Below are 21,700 nucleotides of genomic sequence, written 5' to 3' on the forward strand. Positions count from 1 at the left end.
CCAGTTCCTCTGGGCTTGAGCTCATCTGAAATGGACTGATGCATAGTGGAAACGTGTATTGTGGTCTGCTGAGTCGACCTGTCCGATTGTTTCTGGAAATAATGGAAGTCTTATTCTTTGGGCCAAAGAATAAAAGGACTATCCAGATTGTTACCAGCGTAAAGTTCAAAGGCCAGGGTCTGTCATAGTGCCCATGACATGGCTAACTTCTGTGAAAGCACTATTAACACTGTAAGATGTACATATTTTGGAGCAAGATATGATGCCTTCTCAACATAGTCTTTTTCAGGGACTTCCATGCTTACTTCAACATGACAACACCACACTACATTCTGCACGTGTTACAACAGCATTGCTGTATAATCAGAGAGTGCTGGTGCTAAATAAGCCTTCCTGTAGTCCAGACCTGTCTCCCACTAAAAATGTCTAGAGTTATTTTGAAGTGCAATTATAAAGCACAATATACAGCAATGAATGGTTGTGTAGTCTTGCATAATAGAAGAACAGTAAAAGTATTCTACTTTCAAAACTGAATCAATTGGAGTGTTCAGTCCCCATATGATTATTAAAAGTCGTTGAAAGGAAAGACTTGCGTGACCATGGACATGCGGGAGGTGTGCTTACATGTGCAGGCTCAAGGAAAGCGCCATGCTTCCATTAAGGAGAGACCTTAATCTGTAAGTTGTTGTTGTAGATGCTATTGTGGATGATGTGTTGTTTGTGTTATTCTGTGTCGGGTTGTGGGATAGTTTGTGGGTTTACTGCCTACTATTTACACAGAGTGTATGGCTAGAAGTAACCTGCCTGCTTCCTGGCCGTGTCAGCTGGCGCTGGGCGATGGTCCTCTGCTGCTGCTGTGTTCAATAAAAGTGCATTCACTTAATGCGCTATGTTTTCAAGAAGGATCTGGCTGCAGATGTGAACGCTCATCCTGACATGCACCGCCAGCATATTAATGTGCGTGCTCTGCCACGACAATGTTTTGTCAGTTTGATTAGCAAAAACAGTGAACCACATACTGTTGGGTAACATGAGTTACACAGAATGGACTTCGTTACAAATAGCTTTGTTACACCGATAATAATGGAATTAAATAATATGGGAATTCACAAAATAAAATCTACCACAAAGATAAGGCATTATGTCAGGTTTACTAGCAGAAAAAGCAAACAGGCTATTGCTGAAACTCATGAAAAATATATTAAATTGAATTCTCTAGCTATGTTATGTACAAAAAATGGATTAAATGATGATATGGTTATTGAGATAGAAAAAGAAAAACTATGATGATGATACTGCTTTAAGAATCCTTTGCTAAGCAGAAGCAGCCAAATGTTCACATGCTAAACTGTATTGATATTTTCTGTGTCTTCTGTTTTGCTGGGATACTACAATATTTGCAAAAAAAAAAATGTTCCTAAAGTAAATCATATAATTAACCCAAGCCTAACATAATTTTATAATCACTGCTTTCTGTTTTATTGCAGTTTAACTTACTTTATGTACTTACTAAACGCCAGTTTTACTGTGTTTTATGCTAAATGTAGCATGAATTGTTCTGCAAATGTGCAGTCTCTGTGATATGTTTTGTTTTAACCTTCCACAGTCTTGCTGGTGTCAATCTCACAAATGAATCTTGTGAAACTCTAACTTCAGTTCTCCAATCATCTAACTCACATCTGACCGAACTGGACCTCAGCTCCAACAGTCTGGGAGATTTAGGAGTCAAGTTTCTCTGTGCTGGGCTCTCAGATCCGCATTGTAAATTAGAGAAACTGAATCTCAGTCACAATGATCTAGAAGACATAGGAGTAAAGCTGCTTTGTGAATGTCTGATGAGTCCACACTGTAAGCTGCAGACACTTGGGTATGTATCTAAGTTTAAATTAAAATTCAGATTAAAAGGGATTCCCATGTATTTTTAAATACTGTGATGCTTGAAAGTTTGTAAACCCTTTAGAATTTAATAAATCTGACCTTAAACTTCATCAGATTTTCACACAAGTCCTTATAGTAGATAAAGAGAACCAAATGAAACAAATGAGAAAAAAAAAAATTAAATGTGGTCATTTATTTACTGAGGATAAATGATCCAATATTACAAGTATGTGAACCTTTGCTTTCTGTATCTGGTGTGACCCCCTTGTTCAGTAATAACTGCAACTAAACATTTCTAGTAGCTGTTGATTAGTCCTGCATATTGGCTTGGTGGAATTTTAGCTCAAACCATGATACTACCGCCACCATGTTTCACAGATGGGATAAGGTTTGTATTCTGGATACAGTGTTTTCCTTTTTCTAAACGTAACACTTCTCATTTAAACCAAAAAAGATCTGTTTTGGTCTATGCATCTACAAAACATTGTTCCAATAGCCTTCTGGCTTGTTCATGTAATCTTTAGCAAACTGTAGACGGGCAGCAATGTTCTTTTTGGAGAGCAGCGGCTTTCTCCTCGCAACCCTGCCATGCACACCATTATATGAACACAATGCATATCAAATGATTGAATATGTAATTTGTATTACTATTATTTTGTAAACTTGATGTAAATTTTTCCTGTTTGCAGTTTAGCTGGCACCAGCTTCTCAGAACAATCTTGTGAATTGATGGCCTCAGTTTTTGAGTCTGTAAATTCACATCTGGAACAGCTGGACCTTGGCTGCAACAGCATGAAAGACTCTGGAGTGAAGCTGCTTTCTGCTGGACTGAAAAGTTTACACTGTAAACTAGAGAAACTTGGGTAAGCTTAATGTAGTGTGTGTCTATTTATTAGTAATTTAGTTCATTGTCATTTAGCAGAGCTTACCCAAGTAAAGTATGTTTAGGACATCAAATGCTGAAGAAAAACAGATATAGTACATAAACAGTGCCTCTACAGCAGGCATGTCAAAACTTGGTGATCTAGTGCCCAGGAGGGTCCTGAAGGCCTTCTTTAGCTGGAACAGTTTAGATTAGGCAGTAGATCACCAGGATTAGGGTTGGCCACCTCTGCTTCGCAGGGTCAGTATTGTTTTATATCATTTGTTTGAGCCTTCTGCAAAGGCCTTTCTAATGTTAAAAGTAAATCGGTCAGCATTACAGTGATAGTAAAAAAAAATACATTGGAAACTGAACCATATTAAGGTAAACCAACAAAATGATATTTGTCACTCTACAGGTTGGACAAATGTGACCTTACACATGAATCTTGTGAAGCTTTGACAGCTGTTCTGCAGTCAAGCAACTCATGCATGAGAGATCTGGATCTTAGCTACAATAAACTGGGAGACTCAGGAATGAAGTGGCTCTGTGATGGACTAACACATCCAAACTGCAAACTGGAGAAACTTGATCTCAGCTACAATAACCTTGGCCATTCTGGAGTAAAAGTTCTCTGTGCTGGACTGATGAACCCAGACTGTAAACTGAAGAGTATAAGGTTTTTACTGATATTTAAATTACATAGAGGAGATTCTATTGTAGATATAGGATTATTTTGGATTGATGTTGATTAATGTTTTTGCATCTGACTGATAACAATGCTCTGAGCAAGTATGCATGATTTGTGACAATTTACATATTTCAGAACAGACATGTATGTGTAAGGTGATGAGATCATTTAAAGTAAGAAAATGTACTATTAACACCAGTATGGATGATGTAACATGGCACTATTGATGTAGTGACAAGGATGTTATTTGTCATCTGTAGACTTGCTGATGTTGGCATTCTGGAGGGGACATGTGAAACTCTCACCTCAGTTCTAGAGTCAGCAAATCCACACCTGAGAGAGCTGGATGTCAGCAACAACTACATGGGAGATTCAGGAGTGAAACTGCTATGTTCTGGACTGCAGAGCCCAAACTGCAAACTAGAGAAACTGAGGTGATATTGTATTATATGAGATTTCTCGTGTGTCAATGCCACCAGACAGTTTGAGTTTAGTTAATAAAATTAAATACCACTTTTTGGTGTACAACTGTTATTCCAAATGAACCCAGATGAAAATGGGATGTGGAGTATGGATGAAAATATGTGTACAAAGAGTAACCTTTATATAATTTATGTGTTCTCTATTGCAGACTGTGCTGGTGTAATATCACAGACAGATGCTGTTCAAATCTAGCCTCAGTGTTGAGTTCCCTCTCTTGCTTGAGAGAACTTGAGCTGAGAGACAATGACCTGCAGGATTCAGGTGTGAAGCAGCTTTGTGCTGGTCTTCAGGATCCACAGTGCACACTGCAGAAACTGAGGTAAGTAAAGATGTGTAGCCTCAGGGATTAGAAGTGAAGCATTTTCTGCCTCCCGTGATTTTGTTGGATTAATTTAAAATATAGTTATCTGAAAGCAGCTTTTGTATACTATAAACAAATTTTAAGCTGCTTTTTTATGAGCCTACTTATCGCTAACCTTTTTCTAATTTCTGCACTTGGAAGTTTAGTCGGTATAACCCAGACCTTCACACAAAGTCATATGGAATAGGCAAAATGAGTAACTTTAGTGAACGTGACACTTCAGGTATCTTCGCTGTCATCCTAGGGTTGCTGTGTCCAACAAATTCAAGAGTTTAATAAGAATGATGTGAAAAGCAAAAACCTACCAGTAATCAGTGAGCCTCTGGAATAAAATTGCAGAACTCTGAATGGATTGTGAAATGTTATCTAAGAACACAGCACTTGTCTCGAATGGGCTACAACAACTGAAGACTATGTTAGTTGTCAGAGCTGTCAGTGAAGAACAAGGATAAGTCTTTAGTGGGTTCAGCAGCATCAGAAATTGACCACTGAAGAGGGCAAAAGTTGCCAGGTCCTTTTTACATCATGTTGATGGAAGGATCAGAATTTGGTGCAAAACATGACTCCATTGACCCATACTGTTCGGTTTTAGTTATCCTGCCCGTGTTGGCAGTGTGATGGTGTGAGGATTTTTTTTCTGGCCACTGACTTCCAGAATGTCTTAACAGTAGGGCATATCTGAATACTGCTGCTGACCAAGTTCATCTCGTGACAGTTTATCCACACTTGGCTGGACACTTCCATGTCATTTGTTGCTGAATAGTTCCAGGAACATGATGAGTTGTCATTATTCATATGGCCTGCACAGACCCCAGATCATAACCCTGTTGAACGTCTTTGAGGTGTTCTACCAAGGCTGTGCAGGTGCTTATTGGCACATTTTAGCTACAAAAATCCATTTACACCTCATTTCAAAGATGCAATCATTTCCAAGTGGTGCAGCATTCCCATGGACAAATTCATATTGTTCTGGTCAAGGTCAAAGGAATTACGTGCTATTATGTGTACCTAATAAATCTGCACCTTAGCATAGATCAGTGTAGAATTTTCTGTAGGGGTATGTAAAACACAACATGTTTACATGCACAGTATAGGACCAAAATATGCCATTTTGCAGCTAATAAACTCTGCCTTGTACATTAATGCCAAATGAATCACCTACAATAAATTTAGCAATAATACCATTGATTGTCTTGTGAGAAAGCCTGCTCATTAGCCTTAAGAGCAAATTACCAAAAAATATATAGTTTTAAGAAGTTGAGAGATTATTTATATTTATATTCTACATATATTACAATGTCTATTTGATAGTGTGCTTGTAAATATCAAGTATGTTACTGGTTCATGTATTAAACATGAATGGAGTCTAATGTTCATCAGTCTTTCAGGGTGTTGTGTTACAGAAGAAGGTTGTTCTGCTCTAGGTTCTGCTTTGAGCTCAAATCATTCAGAGCTAAAAGAGCTTGACCTCAGCTATAATCATCCTGGAGAACAAGGGTTGAGACAGCTGTCCACCATACTGGATGATCCATGCTGTAAACTGGAGAAACTGAAGTAAGCAGAATAAAGATTCTGTGTCTCCACACACTTAGTTTCTTATAGAGGTGGGGGAAAAAACGATTCTTAGATGCATCCCGATGCGGACGTGGACGTTTCTGAATCGATTCACAAATGTCAAAAATCGATTTTCTAAATTTTAATTTATAACATAATGTTGACGAAATGCAAAAGGCAGAACTTGGAAGTGTGGAAGTGCAGCACCCGGGCAGTCTGTGGTGGCACAAAACAAAAACACAACTGGATGAGCTCTGCGTTAAGAGCTAACATTAGGTCAGGAGTCGACAACCCAAATGTTAAGAAGAGCCATTTTGTCCTTTCAACAAAAATCAAACCACCTTGGGAGCCACAGTATTAAATGTCCAGTGTGTCTCGGTATGTGTTAATGTCCTAGTATGGGCTAAAAAATATAAACGAAAATGCAGATTTACTTTGCTGTGCTTTAAGCTTTAGCTATAGCCGCTTTCCTCCCATCTCCGCCAGAAAACTTAAAACTCAAAAGCAGCGCAGCTTATTGTAAAATGTCTCTCAACGTTCGACTGTTTTACGAGGCTGAAATCGCTTCTCATTCTCCAGCTTTTTATTCGAATGTTCCCGTTCCACCTTAAATTCTGCCTGAGGCGCCCAATGTAAATGCAGCACCGTTTAAGGTGGAATGGGAAAATACGAAAGAGAAGCTGACATCATCTTCGCAACTTTTTAGTGTTTGACAGTCTCTCTTTGTAGGTTTAACATTCTAGGAAACCAACTGTGCTGCTTATAAATGCGAGTAAGTCCATTCGTCTCCAAATGTTCATCTTAATCATTCTCTTTGCCGTTGAGACGTTGAGAACCAGGGCTTTCGCGTTACGTTTCGCACTTTGGAGCCGAGATACAGCGTCCCGTCTCAGAGATAATTTACTGATACTGCGCATTTGATCACAGATGAGTGGCAGCCAGTGTTTTATGTGCTCCAAACAAGAGCAGTAAATGATAGTCTTTGAGTTCTCTTGCCACATCACTTCCATTTGTTTTATTCATAAAATATATTGTAAGTAAATGCATTTTGGATTATTACAAATACTTTGCCTTAAAAGTACCAAGTTCTCACACAGTGAGAAAAAAAGAAATATTATATAGAAAAAAAAAAATGCATCGATAATCGTTTTATAATCGCATCGCAGCCCTCTGAATCGTAATCGAATCGAATCGTGGGGTGCTTAGAGATTCCCACCCCTAGTTTCTTATATAAGAGGCTTCTGAAATTAAAAAGAGCTCTCAAAGACTCTCTAGAACTTTAGAACTAGTGTTTAAGATCTGCAGAAGCTAAAATGTGGAAGAATAGGTTTGCCATAATCTCAATAGCAGATACTTTGAGTTCCAGAACAACCACTACAGCTTTGGCTAATGTTCTGTTCTTCCTACAGTGTGGAATACTGCAGTGAGTTCAGAAACAAACCAGGACTGAAGAAATGTAAGTGTTATATTTATTTCAACATTTAATTTTAATTTGAACATGTAAGCGCACTTTTTGGTGCTCAAATATTAATGTATTAGTATTTCTTTGTGTTTGCCTGTTCATTATTTTGTCTTTGCTGTACTACATGATTAATTTAATCTGTATAGTTTAACATGTTACACTGATGAATCTCAATCATTGGATTTTCCACTATACTCATTAGGAATGTATGATTCACTACTGATGCTAAATGAGGCCTATTGTTCACTAACTGATGTCCTGTTCTAAGTCATTTGATGGATTGTCCAGCTATTTTTCATTAAGTCCATGCAAATTTACCTAAAGGGACACCAGTTCTTAACATGTTTAATTTCTATTTCTGTTCTGTCAAAATGCTTATACAATTCCAAAAAAGTTAAACAGTAGGAAAAATATAAATAAAAACAGCAGTGATTTGCAAATCGTTTCGTATTGAATTGAAAACAATACAAAGACGAGATATTCAATGTTTTAACTTTGTTTTTGTATATACACTCACTTTATTATCTGCACCTCCTTTGTTTCCACACTCTTTGTCCATTTTATCAGCTCCACTTTCCATATAGGTATTTTGTAGTTCTACAATAACAGACTGTGGCCTGTCTCTTTCTCTGCATACTTTGTTAGCCCCCTTTTACATTGTTGTTCAAATGTCAGGAACCCCACAGGACTGCCACAGAGCGGATGTAATTTGGGTGATGCACTGAAGTGCAATTGACATGGTCATGGTGTGTTAGTATGTGTTGCGCTAGTACCAGTGGATCAGACACAGCAGTGCTGCTAGAGTTTTTAAACACCTCAGTGTCACTACAGGACTGAGAATAGTCCACCAACCAAAAATATCCAGCCAACAGCGTCCTGTGAATGACTTACACAAACTGTGCAGCAACAGAAGAGCTACTGACTCTGACTTTACATCTACAATGTGAACTAACAAGGTAGGAGTGTCTAATAGAGTGGACAATGAGTGGACACAGTGTTTTAAAACTTAAGCAGCACTGCTGTGTCTGATCCACTTGTACCAGCACAACACACACTAACACACCACCACCACGTCTGTGTTACTGCAGTGCGGAGAATGATCCACCACCCAAATAGCACTTGTCTTTGGTGTACTGAGTATACTGAGAAACAGATGGACTATAATTGTAGAACTGCTAAGTGCTCCTGTATGGTAAGTGGAGCTGATAAAATTGTCAAAGAGTGTAGATACAAGATACAGTATAGATAGATACACCTAATAAAGTGACCAGTGATTGTATATACTTATGCTAAACTAAGTCTTGCAACATGTTCCAAAAAGCTGGGACAGAAGCATGTTTACCGCTGTGTTACATCACATTTTCTTTTAACACTGTTTAAAAATCATTTGGGACCTGAGGGCACCAGTTGTTTGTAACGGTGGCAGATGGAACCAGACGCTTGCAGCAGAGGCTTGAATTAAGATCTTTATTAACAATCACAATCGTAAATCCAAAGCAGAAAGTCGAAAACCAGAGCACCAAAACAACAAAAGCGAACAGCCAAAATCAAAGTAAACAGAAAACAGGTTACACACAGAAGCGTTCTAACCGTGCTGTTATTTCGCCATAACATCACGTTTTTTTCTACAAACACTGTATCACTCCGCTAAGACGCCGTTGCTAAGCATCGAGTTTGACAGCTGTAGGAGACGCTCAAGTCATTTGAATGTTTTTACTTCTTACTTTGAGCACAAACAGAAAATGGATACTTTTAAGATCACATTTGACTGACAACCGATTTGGTCAGACTCTGAAGATGAGACGACACTAAATTCCGAAACTGTCATCACCACTGAGCAGCTTTTCAGTCGGCAGCTGTGACAGAAGAACACCTAAACAACCTGGAATCAGCCAGACGTGAACCGAATACCATTCGCCAAAAGTGAGTCTGATCTTCAGAGTCTGACCAAATCGGACTGAGCCAAAAAACTGCCGCAATAAAAAACAAATAAGCTGCTCAGTGGTGATGACAGTTTGGGAATTTAGTGTATGGAGCTGGAGAACGAATTGCCGGCTGTGCAGCGAGTGAGCGGAGCTTGTTACTCTGACGTAGCAATGAGCTGCTTATTAGGGAACTATAAAAAGGTCATGGATATTCAATATTGTTTTTTTAACCTTGACCTTTAGATTTCTCCAGATTCTCCAAATATTTTAATATCTTTATGGACTGTAGAGGGTAAAATCCCTAAATTCATTGCAGTCTTGCTTTGAGAAATGTTGTCCCTAAACTGCTTAACTATTCGCCAACGCAGTTTTTCACAGAGTGGGGAGTGAACCTTTCTTGAACGCTCCTTTTGTACCCATCATTACCTGTTACCTGGGGAACTTTTCACTCCAAAAGGTTTTTTGGAACTTTTCACCTGTGGAAAATTCCAAAACAGGTATTTTTGATCATTCCACAAACTTCCCTGTCACACACTGCCCCTGTCCTAACGTTTTTGTAATGTGTTGCAGGCATCAAATTTGGAATTTGCTTATATTTACAAAAATATGTGAAGTTGATAAGGTATATTACTAAATATATCTTCTTTTTCAATTAAATACCTGTAAAAGACTGCTTTCTGTTTTTTCTTTGCATTTTACATACTGTCCTAACTTTTTTTGGCATTGGGTTTGTATCTAAGTAACAAAGAATGGGCAATTGATGCACTTCATAGTCCCAAACACAAACCCACACTTTTCCAGAAACAGTGTGAACAGGTGGAAAAAACACAATATCTGTCTATTTCTGTTGTAAAGTCCATATTGGCTTTATCCTTTGTATCCATATATGCATATCCATAATATGCTATACTTCTTGAACTTTCTTTCCACAGATGCCTGTGAAATCACGTTTGACCCAAACACAGCACACCGAACCCTGTCTCTGACTGGGAACAGAAAGGTGACAATGACGAAAGGGGAGCAGCCGTACCCCGACCATCCAGACCGGTTTGAGTTCTATGCTCAGCTTTTGTGTAGAAAAAGCTTGTGCAGGGCTCGCTTCTACTGGGAAGCTGAGTGGACTGGGGATGCTGTTTACATAGGGGTGACTTACAAAGGGATCAACAGGAAAGGTCGTGGGAATGATTGCAAACTGGGAACAAATAACAAATCTTGGATTCTGTTTTGTTCGGATGATGAGTGTTATGTCAGTTACAATGCCAAAGACACTGCCATTCCTTCTCCCAACCCCTCCAAAAGAATGGGAGTCTATCTGGACTGGCAAGCTGGCACACTCTCCTTCTATATCATTTCCCCGGATAGAGCGTACCACACATATACATTTCACACCACCTTCACTGAGCCCTTGTATCCAGGCATCAGGGTTCATAGCTATAATGGTACAGTCACATTATGTGAGCTAAAGTAACACATGAACACACATTTTAAGGAAAACATTGGAGTAAATGGCTGTCAAACTCTGGTCCTTTTAATGATGAGTTCATGGTTCATGCAGATCTTCTCAACCAGTCCTCTGAATTCTGCTACCATAGGATACTAATAGCTTACTCATATAATACGTGTTTGGATGCATCTGCACTTGTTATGATTCTCCATTCATTTATTCACCTTTTTCCTTTAATATGTCACCCATCTGTATGTTCACCCTTTATTTATTTTGTTAATTATTTTGTTAATTGGTGTTTTTGTGTCATGTTTTGTTTTATTTATGTAGTTCTTTAAAAGAGAACAGGATGTTTACAGCTCAAATGCAGTCATTTTATTTACCATTTAACACCACTGGTGAACCTTAATGTGTCTTCTGCGTTTTTATTTGTGATGTTACTAATGGTAAAATAGTGGTAAATCTGGAAAGGTAAGTTTTCTTTGGGGATCATTTTGCCTTACAACGCCCTGCATGTGTACATATGTAATTCCTGCCAACAAACAATGGGTTAGTGGTCATACATAACACATAATGTTGATACAAATAAAAGGTAGTGAAAAAGTGGGAGGGACATGTCTCTACTGCCAGAGCTCGGAACGCATATATAAAAGGTAATTGATAAATCAATATGTGGTTCCATCCCTACTGGAATACCCTATGCTTTATTTTCTTGTGGATACTGTAGCTAAATATTACTATGCCTCTATTTGATCCTACCACTTGGCTGTTAGTTTTCAAATGTATCTGCATTTAAAACAATATAAAATTCAGATTTCATTGGTTAATTGATTAATTCATTGTTTGTTTGCAATTAATATTCTGTTCTAATAATTAAATCATGGGGAATTTGTTTAATCCTGCCTTGAAGATTCCCCACACAGTGGGGAATATTATTTCAAAAAGGTCGATCTTCAGGAGCAGGGCTGGTGAACATCGTTATAAAGACTCTAAAGATTACATATTCTGGTGATTTAAAATACTGTTCCTGCTCTCACATCCTTTCTACAGGATTCACAGGCTAACTGTCTACAGACAGAGCAAAAAACTCCATTGTCAGGTACTGAGTAATCTAGGAGAAGGGATTTTCAATTTGGGTCTTCACCATAAACCGAGTAATATGAACTTGCCGGTTTGTTTCCAGACAACGGCTCTTGTAGGCTTTGCAAGCTAAGCTATTAGGGACATTGAACGACCCTGGCATGTGCAAACACTGCTCGCATCTCACTATGCAAAGCCTATGCCGCAGACTTGCATGCCAAGCCAGCTTTTTGGATGAGGACCATCTCGTATCTGCTGGCACTAACACACCCAGCATGTAGCAGGTCGCCACACCTGTTAAACCATCTACTTCTGCAGCTCTAAGCTAGGGTGACCAGGTCGATGCCCCATCGCCCTTCTCTGCTTGACGTGGAGGTGGAAGAAGAGGAGGCAGAGAAAGATGACAATGAGGGCGGCTCAGAATTCCTTATCTCGGACAAGGAGGATGAATTTGTGCTGGGTAATGAAAACACCGCCCCCCCCTCTATTTCGGCCATAGCTGTTTGTCTGGTATTTCCTCCCTTTTCATCACCTTGCCAGTATTGTTCCGTGGCCAATAGCAATACAGGTCATGTAAATTAAAGAACTATATGCAGGACCAAGTGTAGAGCCTTAAAATGTAATGATTTAAATTACCTCTGTAAATCCCTTTAAATCCCTATTTGTGCAGGTGAGTTATGTCACAAAAGAAACAATATTAATAACAGGAATTACATATGTAAACATGAATTTGTTTGCAATTAATATACTGTTATTATTAAATCTTGGAGAAAATGTTTGATCTTTCTCTGAATCCTAGAACTTCTGCACTTAAATGATGTAATAGTGCAGAGTGTCTGCAGAAATAATTTAGGCTAAATTTGAATATTGAAACTACTATTCAGGTATTCAATAGGCGGCATCCCTATTTGCACAGTACAGAGTTCCAAATGACTAGATAAAATATGTATTGTTTGGACACTTAAGACAAATACTGTGCTCTTTTTTGGCTTGAAACAATCTTATATTCCTGTTTTCCTTCAGTCACTTCACAATTTGGATGGGAGGAGTTTTTTAATTGCTGAAGATAGTTTTCAAAAGAGAAAGCACTGCAACTTCCAGAATTCTTTGGCATCAGCTGACATGTGAATGAGTGTGTGTATTGTACACCAAAAAGCTTTCTACATACAAGAATCTTCCTTGTTCAACCAGAAACAAGCAGTTCATATGCATATGAACTGTAGTTTTGAACAAGTTTTGGATGGAAAAAAAACGCACAGAGCCACACTGAAGGTCATAAAGTGCTCAAACAATGAGTCTGGAAGGATTCCCCTTAGGACTGCCTTTCCTGCGTACAGTGCAACTGTCAGCATTATATGTATGTATGTAATGCTTGTATGCAGCAGCTCGCCCATGGAAACTCATGCCATGAAACTCCCAGTGCACAGTTTTTGTGCTGATGCTGATGCCAGAGGAGGTTTGGAACTCTGCAGTTATTGAGTCAGCAGAGCGTTGGCGACTTTCGTGCTCTATGCTCCTCAGCAATCAGCGACCACACTCCGTTGTCTTTACATGGTCTGCCACTTCATGGCTGAGTTGCTGTGGTTCCTAAATGCTTCCACTTTTCAGTAACACCACTCACAGTTGATCATGGAATATCTAGGAGAAAGAAATTTCACAAATTGACTTGCAATGGTGGCATCCTATTACAGCACCACGCTCGAATTCAGTGAGCTCTTTAGAACGACCTGTTCTTTCAGAAATGTTTGTAAAGGCAGACTGCACGGCTAGGTGCTTGATTTCATACACCTGTGGCAATGGGAGGTGTGTCCCTATACATTTGTATGGTGTATGTATAATGTATGTAGCAACCCAACTGGTCAATGCCTCCCACTGAGAAACTCCACCAGGACAATTTTCATGTTTCAAATTTCCCCCATTATCTGTATTTGATTGATCTTGAGCAATTGTCCAGAAACCATACCTTCACCTTTAGGCCACTTGGGCTGTGTTCAAAATAGCCTACTACATCCCACTCGCGTAGTATGCAGTATGTGACCAACATGGATTTCTCTAGTTTGCCAAAGATACCTGGATAATTTACTGCTCTGGCAAATTTTCCAGAGCTGTGCTCTGCTGCTCCTGTCCCTTCCTACTGCTCCTCTCCTACCCTGGAAGAATGCAAAGGAATCGGGGAGAGGAAAGGAGCAGGAGTAATGGAAAGAATGAGCAGAAACTGGAGAAATAGCTGATTCCTGTCAACGTCAATAAAGTTGATGTTGACTACTGATGAACTGAGCCTATCACAACTAAAGCACACCTCTGATACAGCTACACAGTGCCAGCCAATTCACATTAGTGTGATTTTGTACTCTGAATCTTTTTTATTTTATTTTAGACAAAGTACAAAGTGCAAAACACAAGGAATACTACCACAACCGTAACATGGAGTTTAAAGTATAATTGGTTTGCTCCATATTTGTCTGTTCTCTCTGGGTGTGCATGCAGGGAAGTCACTTTATAAACAGTAAAAGTCTTCCCTGGTAGCATACACTGGTGTATCCTACGCTGGAAGCTGCTTCGGCGGGTATTTTAAGCGGATTCTCTTTTCTCTTCTGGTATTCGGACAGTTGGTAAGATGGTGTCCTGAAAATAGTTTCTGGGTCACAGAGAAGAGGAAGAGGATCAGTAAGAAAAAGCAGTAAGTTTAGGCGAATAAACAAAATCAGTAGATTTCTGACATTTTGGCTTGCTTATACTAAAACCAGTTTTTAAAGAAAAATATAGATCTTTGAATCACTGGCAAGACTTTTTATATTAAGCAAATGGTAGATATTATTTGATAACTAAACACAGGGTTTTAGACAATGTGTAGACGCTATATTGAATCTAGTGTAGCTGGGAAATAAAGTTTTGTACATTGAAGAATTCGATATTAGTTTGGAAATTTTGCAGTTTAGCAGAAATATGTACCATTGTAGCAAGCTGTTTCTGGTACTTACCTGTCTAACTCAGTCCCTATTTCTTTCTCATACTGCTACTCAAATTCTGATGTTCCAGCCTAAATGTCTGAAATTGACTGATATTGTGTTTTTGCCTAGTACAAAATGTTGTACCAGTGGCTGAAGAATGTATATATTTTTTTATAATGTTACTTTTCCTAAAGCTTAATGTGTCCTGAGTCAGATTATATTAATAAAGTGCCCATTTTTAGGAGAGACTTCCACTAGGGGTGGAACTACATATCAATTTATTGATAATGTTCATTAAATCAATAGAATATATCAGGTAGAATATATATTTTGTCCTTTCCTTTTATATGAGTGTTCTGAGCTCTGGCAGAAGGGACATGTCCCTCTCACTTTTTGACACTGCGCCAGGACATTTTTGTGGGGTAGCAGGATGGTTGTCAATAAAAGTATATTGCTTATATTGTTGATAATGTTTCCCGTTAAATCTTCCACTCCAATTATTTTACATCATCATTACAAGCTAAAACAGAGGGTAACTGAATAAGTGTCAATGCACCACATGCACACTGAGCTGTGCCAAAAAGAGTTTCTGTCAGCAATTTAGGTCTGTCTGAGACCATTTTACAGTTTTCAGAACACCATCATCATGCATGCCAGCGAATTTTAAGGCCTCAGTCTATTGTTTTGATTATGAAGTAAGAAAATTAGGGTATTGTTTCACCAGTTACATCAGGGGTGTCCAGTCTTAGCAGCAAAGGGTGGGTGTATTTACAGATTTTTATTTCAAAGAAGCAGGGGCTCCCCTGATTCCGCTTATTCAGGATAAACAATTAATCATGAAAACCTGTAGCCACACTCTGTGGATACAATTGCCATCACCATCAGTTTCACCTGGAGCTTTAATTCAAACACGACAGCCGTCTATAGCACCCACTACACATCGGAAAGCTGCATGATTCCCCAGCTTCACAAAACCTTGAGAAATGCTTTGTAATTCTTTATTTTTTGGATTCTGGGGGAATTTGCTTCACTTCACTGCTGTCTGATTATCTCATACCAGTGCAACACACACTAACATGCCACCACATCAGTGTCACTGCAGTGCTGAGAATGATCCACCACCCAAATAATACTGTCACACATCCCTCCAGCTTGGCTCACACAAGGACTCCATTTCCCAGAATCTGCTGGGAGATCACGTGATTGTAGGACTTCCGCAATCCACCAATCACCGTTCACAGTCATCTGAATACTGTTGCACCGGCTCTGTTTGTCATTAGGCTAGTCTTAGTTTAGTTTATAAGCCTGGGCTTCAGACGAGTTATTTTGCGAGGTATTGCTTTTCCTAGTAGAGCTACTGAGTGTTTTGTCTGATTGTTGTTATGCCTTCTTGTGTATTTGACCTTGTTTTTGGGTTTTTTGACTTTGTCTTTTTGTCTTTGCCCTTTTTGGATCTGGGTGCCTTTGTTATGTTTGTCTTTGTCTGTCTGTTGTCTTTTTTGGATTTGACCTACGCCTATTCACCAACTACGATTCTTTTCAAACCCTTTACAAGTAAAGCTTCTTGTCTTGTTTTTTACATTGAGCACTTGTTACAGAACACCTTGCCATCAATGAAGATGGTGGACCATGAGGCTTTCCAGAAGGCTTTTACCACTCACCTGCTCAGACAACACCAACAGGTTTGGCAGGCATTACACACTCTCTGGACGTTCTGATGCAACAACAAACTGAACAACAAACACAGCTAGTTCAGTTGGTTACTAATGTGAAAGAGTTGACGTTCTAATTTTAGGTTTGTCTGCTAAGAGTGATAATGCTGCTAATGTTTCTGTGCCTATTGAGGCATCTAGCTCTGTTTTTTCGGTCAGCTTTGATGGCAATCCTGAAAAGTGCCATAGTTTTTTACTCCAGTGTGCCATTTTCTCCTCTAAGCTCTGATCAGGCTAAAATTTCCTTTTTGGTCTCATGTCTGACCGATAGAGCCTTAGATTGGGCAACCGCTATCTGGCCCATGGCCCAGAACCAATTATACAAACAGTTTTTTAAGGATTTTCGCATAGTTTTTGATCACCCTCATGATGGAAAAGTCAATGATGAATGGTGAATACTCATTAGAATTCCGCACCATGGCGGCTGGTAATGGATGAAACAAACCAGCTTTATTGATAATGTTTCAACAAGGACTGAATCCTGAAATTCTCACTGAATTAGCTTGTAGAGATGACAATTTAAACCTATATCAATTCCTCAGTGTATCTATTTGTCTTGACCAGTATACATGACTGTAGATACCAAAATGTTAAAAGAAGAGTTGAACTACCAGTTTCAGTGCCTAGTGAAACCAAAAAACCAGACAAGCCTTTGCAGTGTGATTGTCATTGTGCCTATCACCTGATGAGAGGCTTTGCAGCTTGAATGGAGGATGATGCTTGTATTGTGGCGCTGCTGGTAACATTTTACATGACTGTCGGGTCTGTCCACATAGACCTCAGGTGCTGACCCCTGGTCCTGAGTTAAAGGGTAAACTCTAGACATTAGCCAGGATATTTTTTCTGTTGTTTCAGTTCTGATTGACTCCAGAGCTGAAGAAAACTTCATTCATGCTTGACTCGTGGATCAACTGCAGATTCCTGTGATGCCCGTGAAGACCTCCTTATGTGTAGCCACACTGGATGGAGGACCAGTAGGAGCTGGATCTATCACTAACAGAACCAAAGTCATTAGATTGAGTGCCAGTGCCCTACATAGTGAGCTGATTTCTTTCTTAGTGTTCATAAGTGACTCATCTGAGTTCTCTGTTATATTAGGTATTTCCTGGTTAAAACAACACAATCACTGCATTTTCTGGTCTAATCATTCACTGCTTTCCTGGTCAGAATACTGTCACCAAAATTGCATCACTTATGCTTCTATCCCTGTCAAATCTACTTCTATAGAAAGGGAAAGGGAAATGGCACCAAGTTGCCCCCTCACAGTCCATATGACTGCGCTATAGACCTCATTGAGAATGCTACTCTACCTAAGTCTAGAGTTTACCATTTAACTCAGGAGGAGGAGTGTGCCATGGATACTTACACCGATCAGGTATAACATTATGACCACCTCCTTGTTTCTACACTCATTGTCCCTTTTATCAGCTCCACTTACTATATAGGTGCACTTTGTAGTTCTACAGTTACAGACTGTAGTCCATCTGTTTCTCTGCATACTTTGTTAGCCCTTTTTACCCTGTTCTTCAGTGGTCAGGACCCCCATGGACCCTCACAGAGCCGGTACTATTTGGGTGGTGGATCATTCTCAGCACTGCAGTAACACTGACGTGGTGGTGGTGTGTTAGTGTGTGTTGCGCTGGCCTGAGTGGATCAGATACAGCAGTGCTGCTGGAGTTTTTAAACACCTCAGTATCACTGCTGGACTGAGCATAGTCCACCAATCAAAAATATCCAGCCAACAGCGTCCTGAGGGCAACGTCCTGTGACTACTGATGAAGGACTAGAGGATGACCAACATATTTTTCAAAAATACTTATTTTTTAAGTTTTACCTCAGTAATAGCATTTTCCTCACATTCTGCCATTCAACTGCCAAGCTAAGCTTTAACAGGTAATTCTATTGATTATTGAAATATCTAATGATTAGATTGCTTACTATAAATGACTATTTATACACATTTGTTACAAATAAAGTAGACCACACTGTGTGGTGTAGGGAGGTGTGTACAATGAGTAGGTGGAGAGAGTCTGTAATCTAAAGTGAAATGATTCACAAACTTTTAACTTTTACCTGTAACATTTTAGCCAGTACATAACAGCAAGTACGCTTTCTTGAGGAATACCACCCACTGGTCTTCACACACAAATTCTCACAGCAATGTTAAAGCAAGAAAAAAATATGAGTTTAGGTGTTTCAGCCAAACTCATTGGAAGCATCTAGAAGCAACAACAGCTCAGCCATGAAGCAGTAGATCACGTAAATTCACAGTGAGGCTGCCAAGTCCGCATTTGCTTACTAGAGACTTCCAAACTGACTCTGGAAGCAGCATTACCAGAACTGTGCATCAGGTGCTTCATGGAATGGGTATCCATAGCTGAACAGCTGCACACAAGCCTAAGATCACAACGTGTGCTGCCAAGCGTCAGCTGGAGTGGTGTAAAGCACAATGCCACTGGAGCAGTGGAAACATGTTCTCTGGAGTGACGATGGACCAGTCTGATGGACGAATTTGGATTTGGTGGATGCCGGCAAAACTCTAGTTTATCCAATAGTAAAGTGACAAAAATAAAGTGTGATGTAGGAGGAATAATGGGCTGGGGCTTTTTTTAGGGACTGGGCTCCTTAGTTCCAGTGAAGTGTAACGTTAATCCTACAGCATACAAAGACATTTAAGATGAAGATATGCTTTGTGGCAGCTATTTGAGGAAGGTCATTTCCTGTTCCAGCATGGCTGTCCTTTTGTGCACAAATTGAGCTCCATAAAGACATGGTTTGATGAATTTGTTGTGGAGGAACTCCTGTGGCCTGCACAGAGTCCTGACATTGACTGCGAGCTGGGACTTTTAGAAAGTTTTGGAGAACTTTCCCATGCTGGCACAGGTGCCTAAACAAACTTAAGTACCTTGAAGTCATAATCAAAGCCAAGACAGCTGTTGTTGTTTATTTATAAATAAATAGAGTCATTCACAGGTGCCTAAACAAACTTAAGTACCTTGAAGTCATAATCAAAGCCAAGACAGCTGTTGTTGTTTATAATTATTATTAATAATAAGTCTTAAGTTGGTCACAACCATGCATACTAGCTAACAGCTGCTCACAAAGAAACTTAGAAATGATTTGTGTTTTGTGCTTAATACGCTACATTTAATTAAAAAAGAGCAGGTACTTCGAATACAATACATTTACAGCAGAAAAAAACACTTCAATCATGTTTTGCATCTATAGAAAAATTATCTGGATAACACTGAAAAAATAAAGAAGACAGGAAATTCTATGACAAAATGAAGCAATCGCATTATTCAGTGCCGGTCTGGTGGTCTGGTGGTCCCCCCTGCTGGGCTAGACCGCCCATCACAGATGTTGCTCCACTGGCTAAAATAAAAACCATGGTTATGTTGCTTACACAAATGTTTTAATCACTATCAAGAAAGTGTCTTTTGCCTGCCAGAAAGAGAAAGCTAGTACATGAAATGGCTCCAAATATTTTGCATGATGCATGACAGTTTGTTTTGCTAAAGTTTTGAGATAGAAGATTGAGGATTTTTGCCTAAAACATTTACTTTTTTTAGATTTACCACTTTTTAACCATTATTAACGTTACATATAAAAACTCAGAAGACATGTTAAGGTTCACAGGTGGTGTTGGATAGTAAATAACATTACTATATTTGAGTTGTTGAGTTGTTGACCCCGTTTATACTTGGTCACTTCATGTGTCTTGAGTAACAGCATTGTATCTGGCCAAGCCAAATATAAAAAGTGTAAAAGCACCCAAGACACAATTTAAACAGATACAAATCTGACTGCTCAAACCACTTCAGGAGGTGGTCTGAGACAGATTTGAGCAATGTTATAGCAGCATAAATGCATCTGTCTCTGCAAGACACATTTGACAAACAAGCCCCCCTCAGTACAACCCGAAACTCCTATCTATCGTACAAACCTAAATGCTTGACCCCTACAATGATGGGGTCCAGTAGCTCTGTTATACTGTGGGGGACATTTTACTGCCATGGTTTGGGTCCACTTGCTTGGTTAGAGGGAAGGGTCACTGCAAATCAATAAAAAATCACTGGTCACTTTTATCCTGTTTATCCTGTTATTATAATGAAACATTTTTGACCTGATAGAATCTCTTTAAAGCATATTGTATAACATAACTGTCCTGCACATAGCAGAATGGGGTTCGAATCCACATGTGGGCAAGCACACCATGCTATACCAATAAGAGTGCTTTAACAAGACTCATAACAGTGCTTTTGCCTGCCTCTTTACTATGATTAAATTGTACTTATGTTGTTCTAATGTGTTAGCACTCTCCTTCACTATCATCAAACCCAACTGAGGGTATATCTTTTGGAAGAACGGTGTTCCACCCCATTTGTACAGTTCCAGAGACTGTAGAATCTATACCAACGTGCACTGAAGCTTTTCCAGCAGCTCATGGTGGCCCACCACCCTTCAGATTCACTTACAGCTGCACTTTGTAACTTTGGCAAACTTGGGTAATTGGCAATCTCTCTGATGAAAATATGCAACTACACAAAATTTGCAGAAGAAGTGGGTTGTGCTGCCATCCCCTTTCCCGAGCAGATTAATCTGATGTTTGCACATGTGGCTTTCTAGATGTGAAGAAGTATGGATATGTTACCTGCTTTACCACAGATAACTGAAAGCTAACTAACATTACTAATCATACAACAGCTGGGTAGCATGTGTCCATTAGTTATGTAAGTCTCCACTCAGATATTGATTTAGGCAATGTTAGCCAAGTATATTTATATCCGAAAGGAGACAGATGGTAGCACTGGAAATTATCTGAGAATAATGGCTAGCCTTGTTTCTTAAACAATAGAGGACCAACCCTGAAGCAAAAAAAGACACTGTTAGCAAAGTTGTCAGCTACTATTAGCGCATTAGCAAGCTTACATTAGTTATACAGCTAAAACAACCTTACAATTTCAAGGGTACATTGCATTTCATTACAAGGGTAACATTAAGTTCCACAACAGTAATAATCTGCCTGGCTACTTTCAGTAGCTAGCTAGCAAACAAGCAACAAAACATACCTGTCCAGCAATAAAATCTCCTGAGTTTACATCACCCCTCCAGGTCACAGAGCTGTCACCACGTCTGAAAAGCCAATCCAATGTTGATTCTGGTCTTAGCTTGAGCTCTGTCGGCCTCCCTTTTAGCTCACCAGTGTTCTGTCTTGTTGGAATGTCATACCATAGTGTATATTTGTAGGTAAAGCTCTACATAGAACTGTAGGTAGGATATTTTTATAGATTAAG

At 39.3% G+C, this 21,700-nt stretch overlaps 1 protein-coding gene across 5 annotated transcripts in view; it reads left to right on the forward strand.

Annotated features, from left to right (window-relative positions):
* LOC118798597 (NACHT, LRR and PYD domains-containing protein 3-like) overlaps positions 1-11,069 on the forward strand; it is a 32,731-nt gene extending 21,662 nt beyond the window's left edge. For all 5 annotated transcript variants that reach the window (XM_036558002.1, XM_036558001.1, XM_036557999.1 and 2 more), the window contains 8 exons: positions 1,607-1,867; positions 2,568-2,741; positions 3,159-3,419; positions 3,692-3,865; positions 4,063-4,233; positions 5,656-5,829; positions 7,239-7,285; positions 10,149-11,069. In XM_036558002.1, coding sequence (XP_036413895.1) covers positions 1,607-1,867; positions 2,568-2,741; positions 3,159-3,419; positions 3,692-3,865; positions 4,063-4,233; positions 5,656-5,829; positions 7,239-7,285; positions 10,149-10,684 — 1,798 coding nt within the window. In that variant the 3' untranslated portion in view covers positions 10,685-11,069. The remainder of the gene's footprint in view (positions 1-1,606; positions 1,868-2,567; positions 2,742-3,158; positions 3,420-3,691; positions 3,866-4,062; positions 4,234-5,655; positions 5,830-7,238; positions 7,286-10,148) is intronic.
* The last annotated feature ends 10,631 nt before the right edge of the window (positions 11,070-21,700 follow it).

Source organism: Colossoma macropomum, unplaced genomic scaffold, assembly GCF_904425465.1.
Source record: "Colossoma macropomum unplaced genomic scaffold, Colossoma_macropomum, whole genome shotgun sequence".
Classification (NCBI taxonomy): Eukaryota; Metazoa; Chordata; class Actinopteri; order Characiformes; family Serrasalmidae; genus Colossoma; species Colossoma macropomum.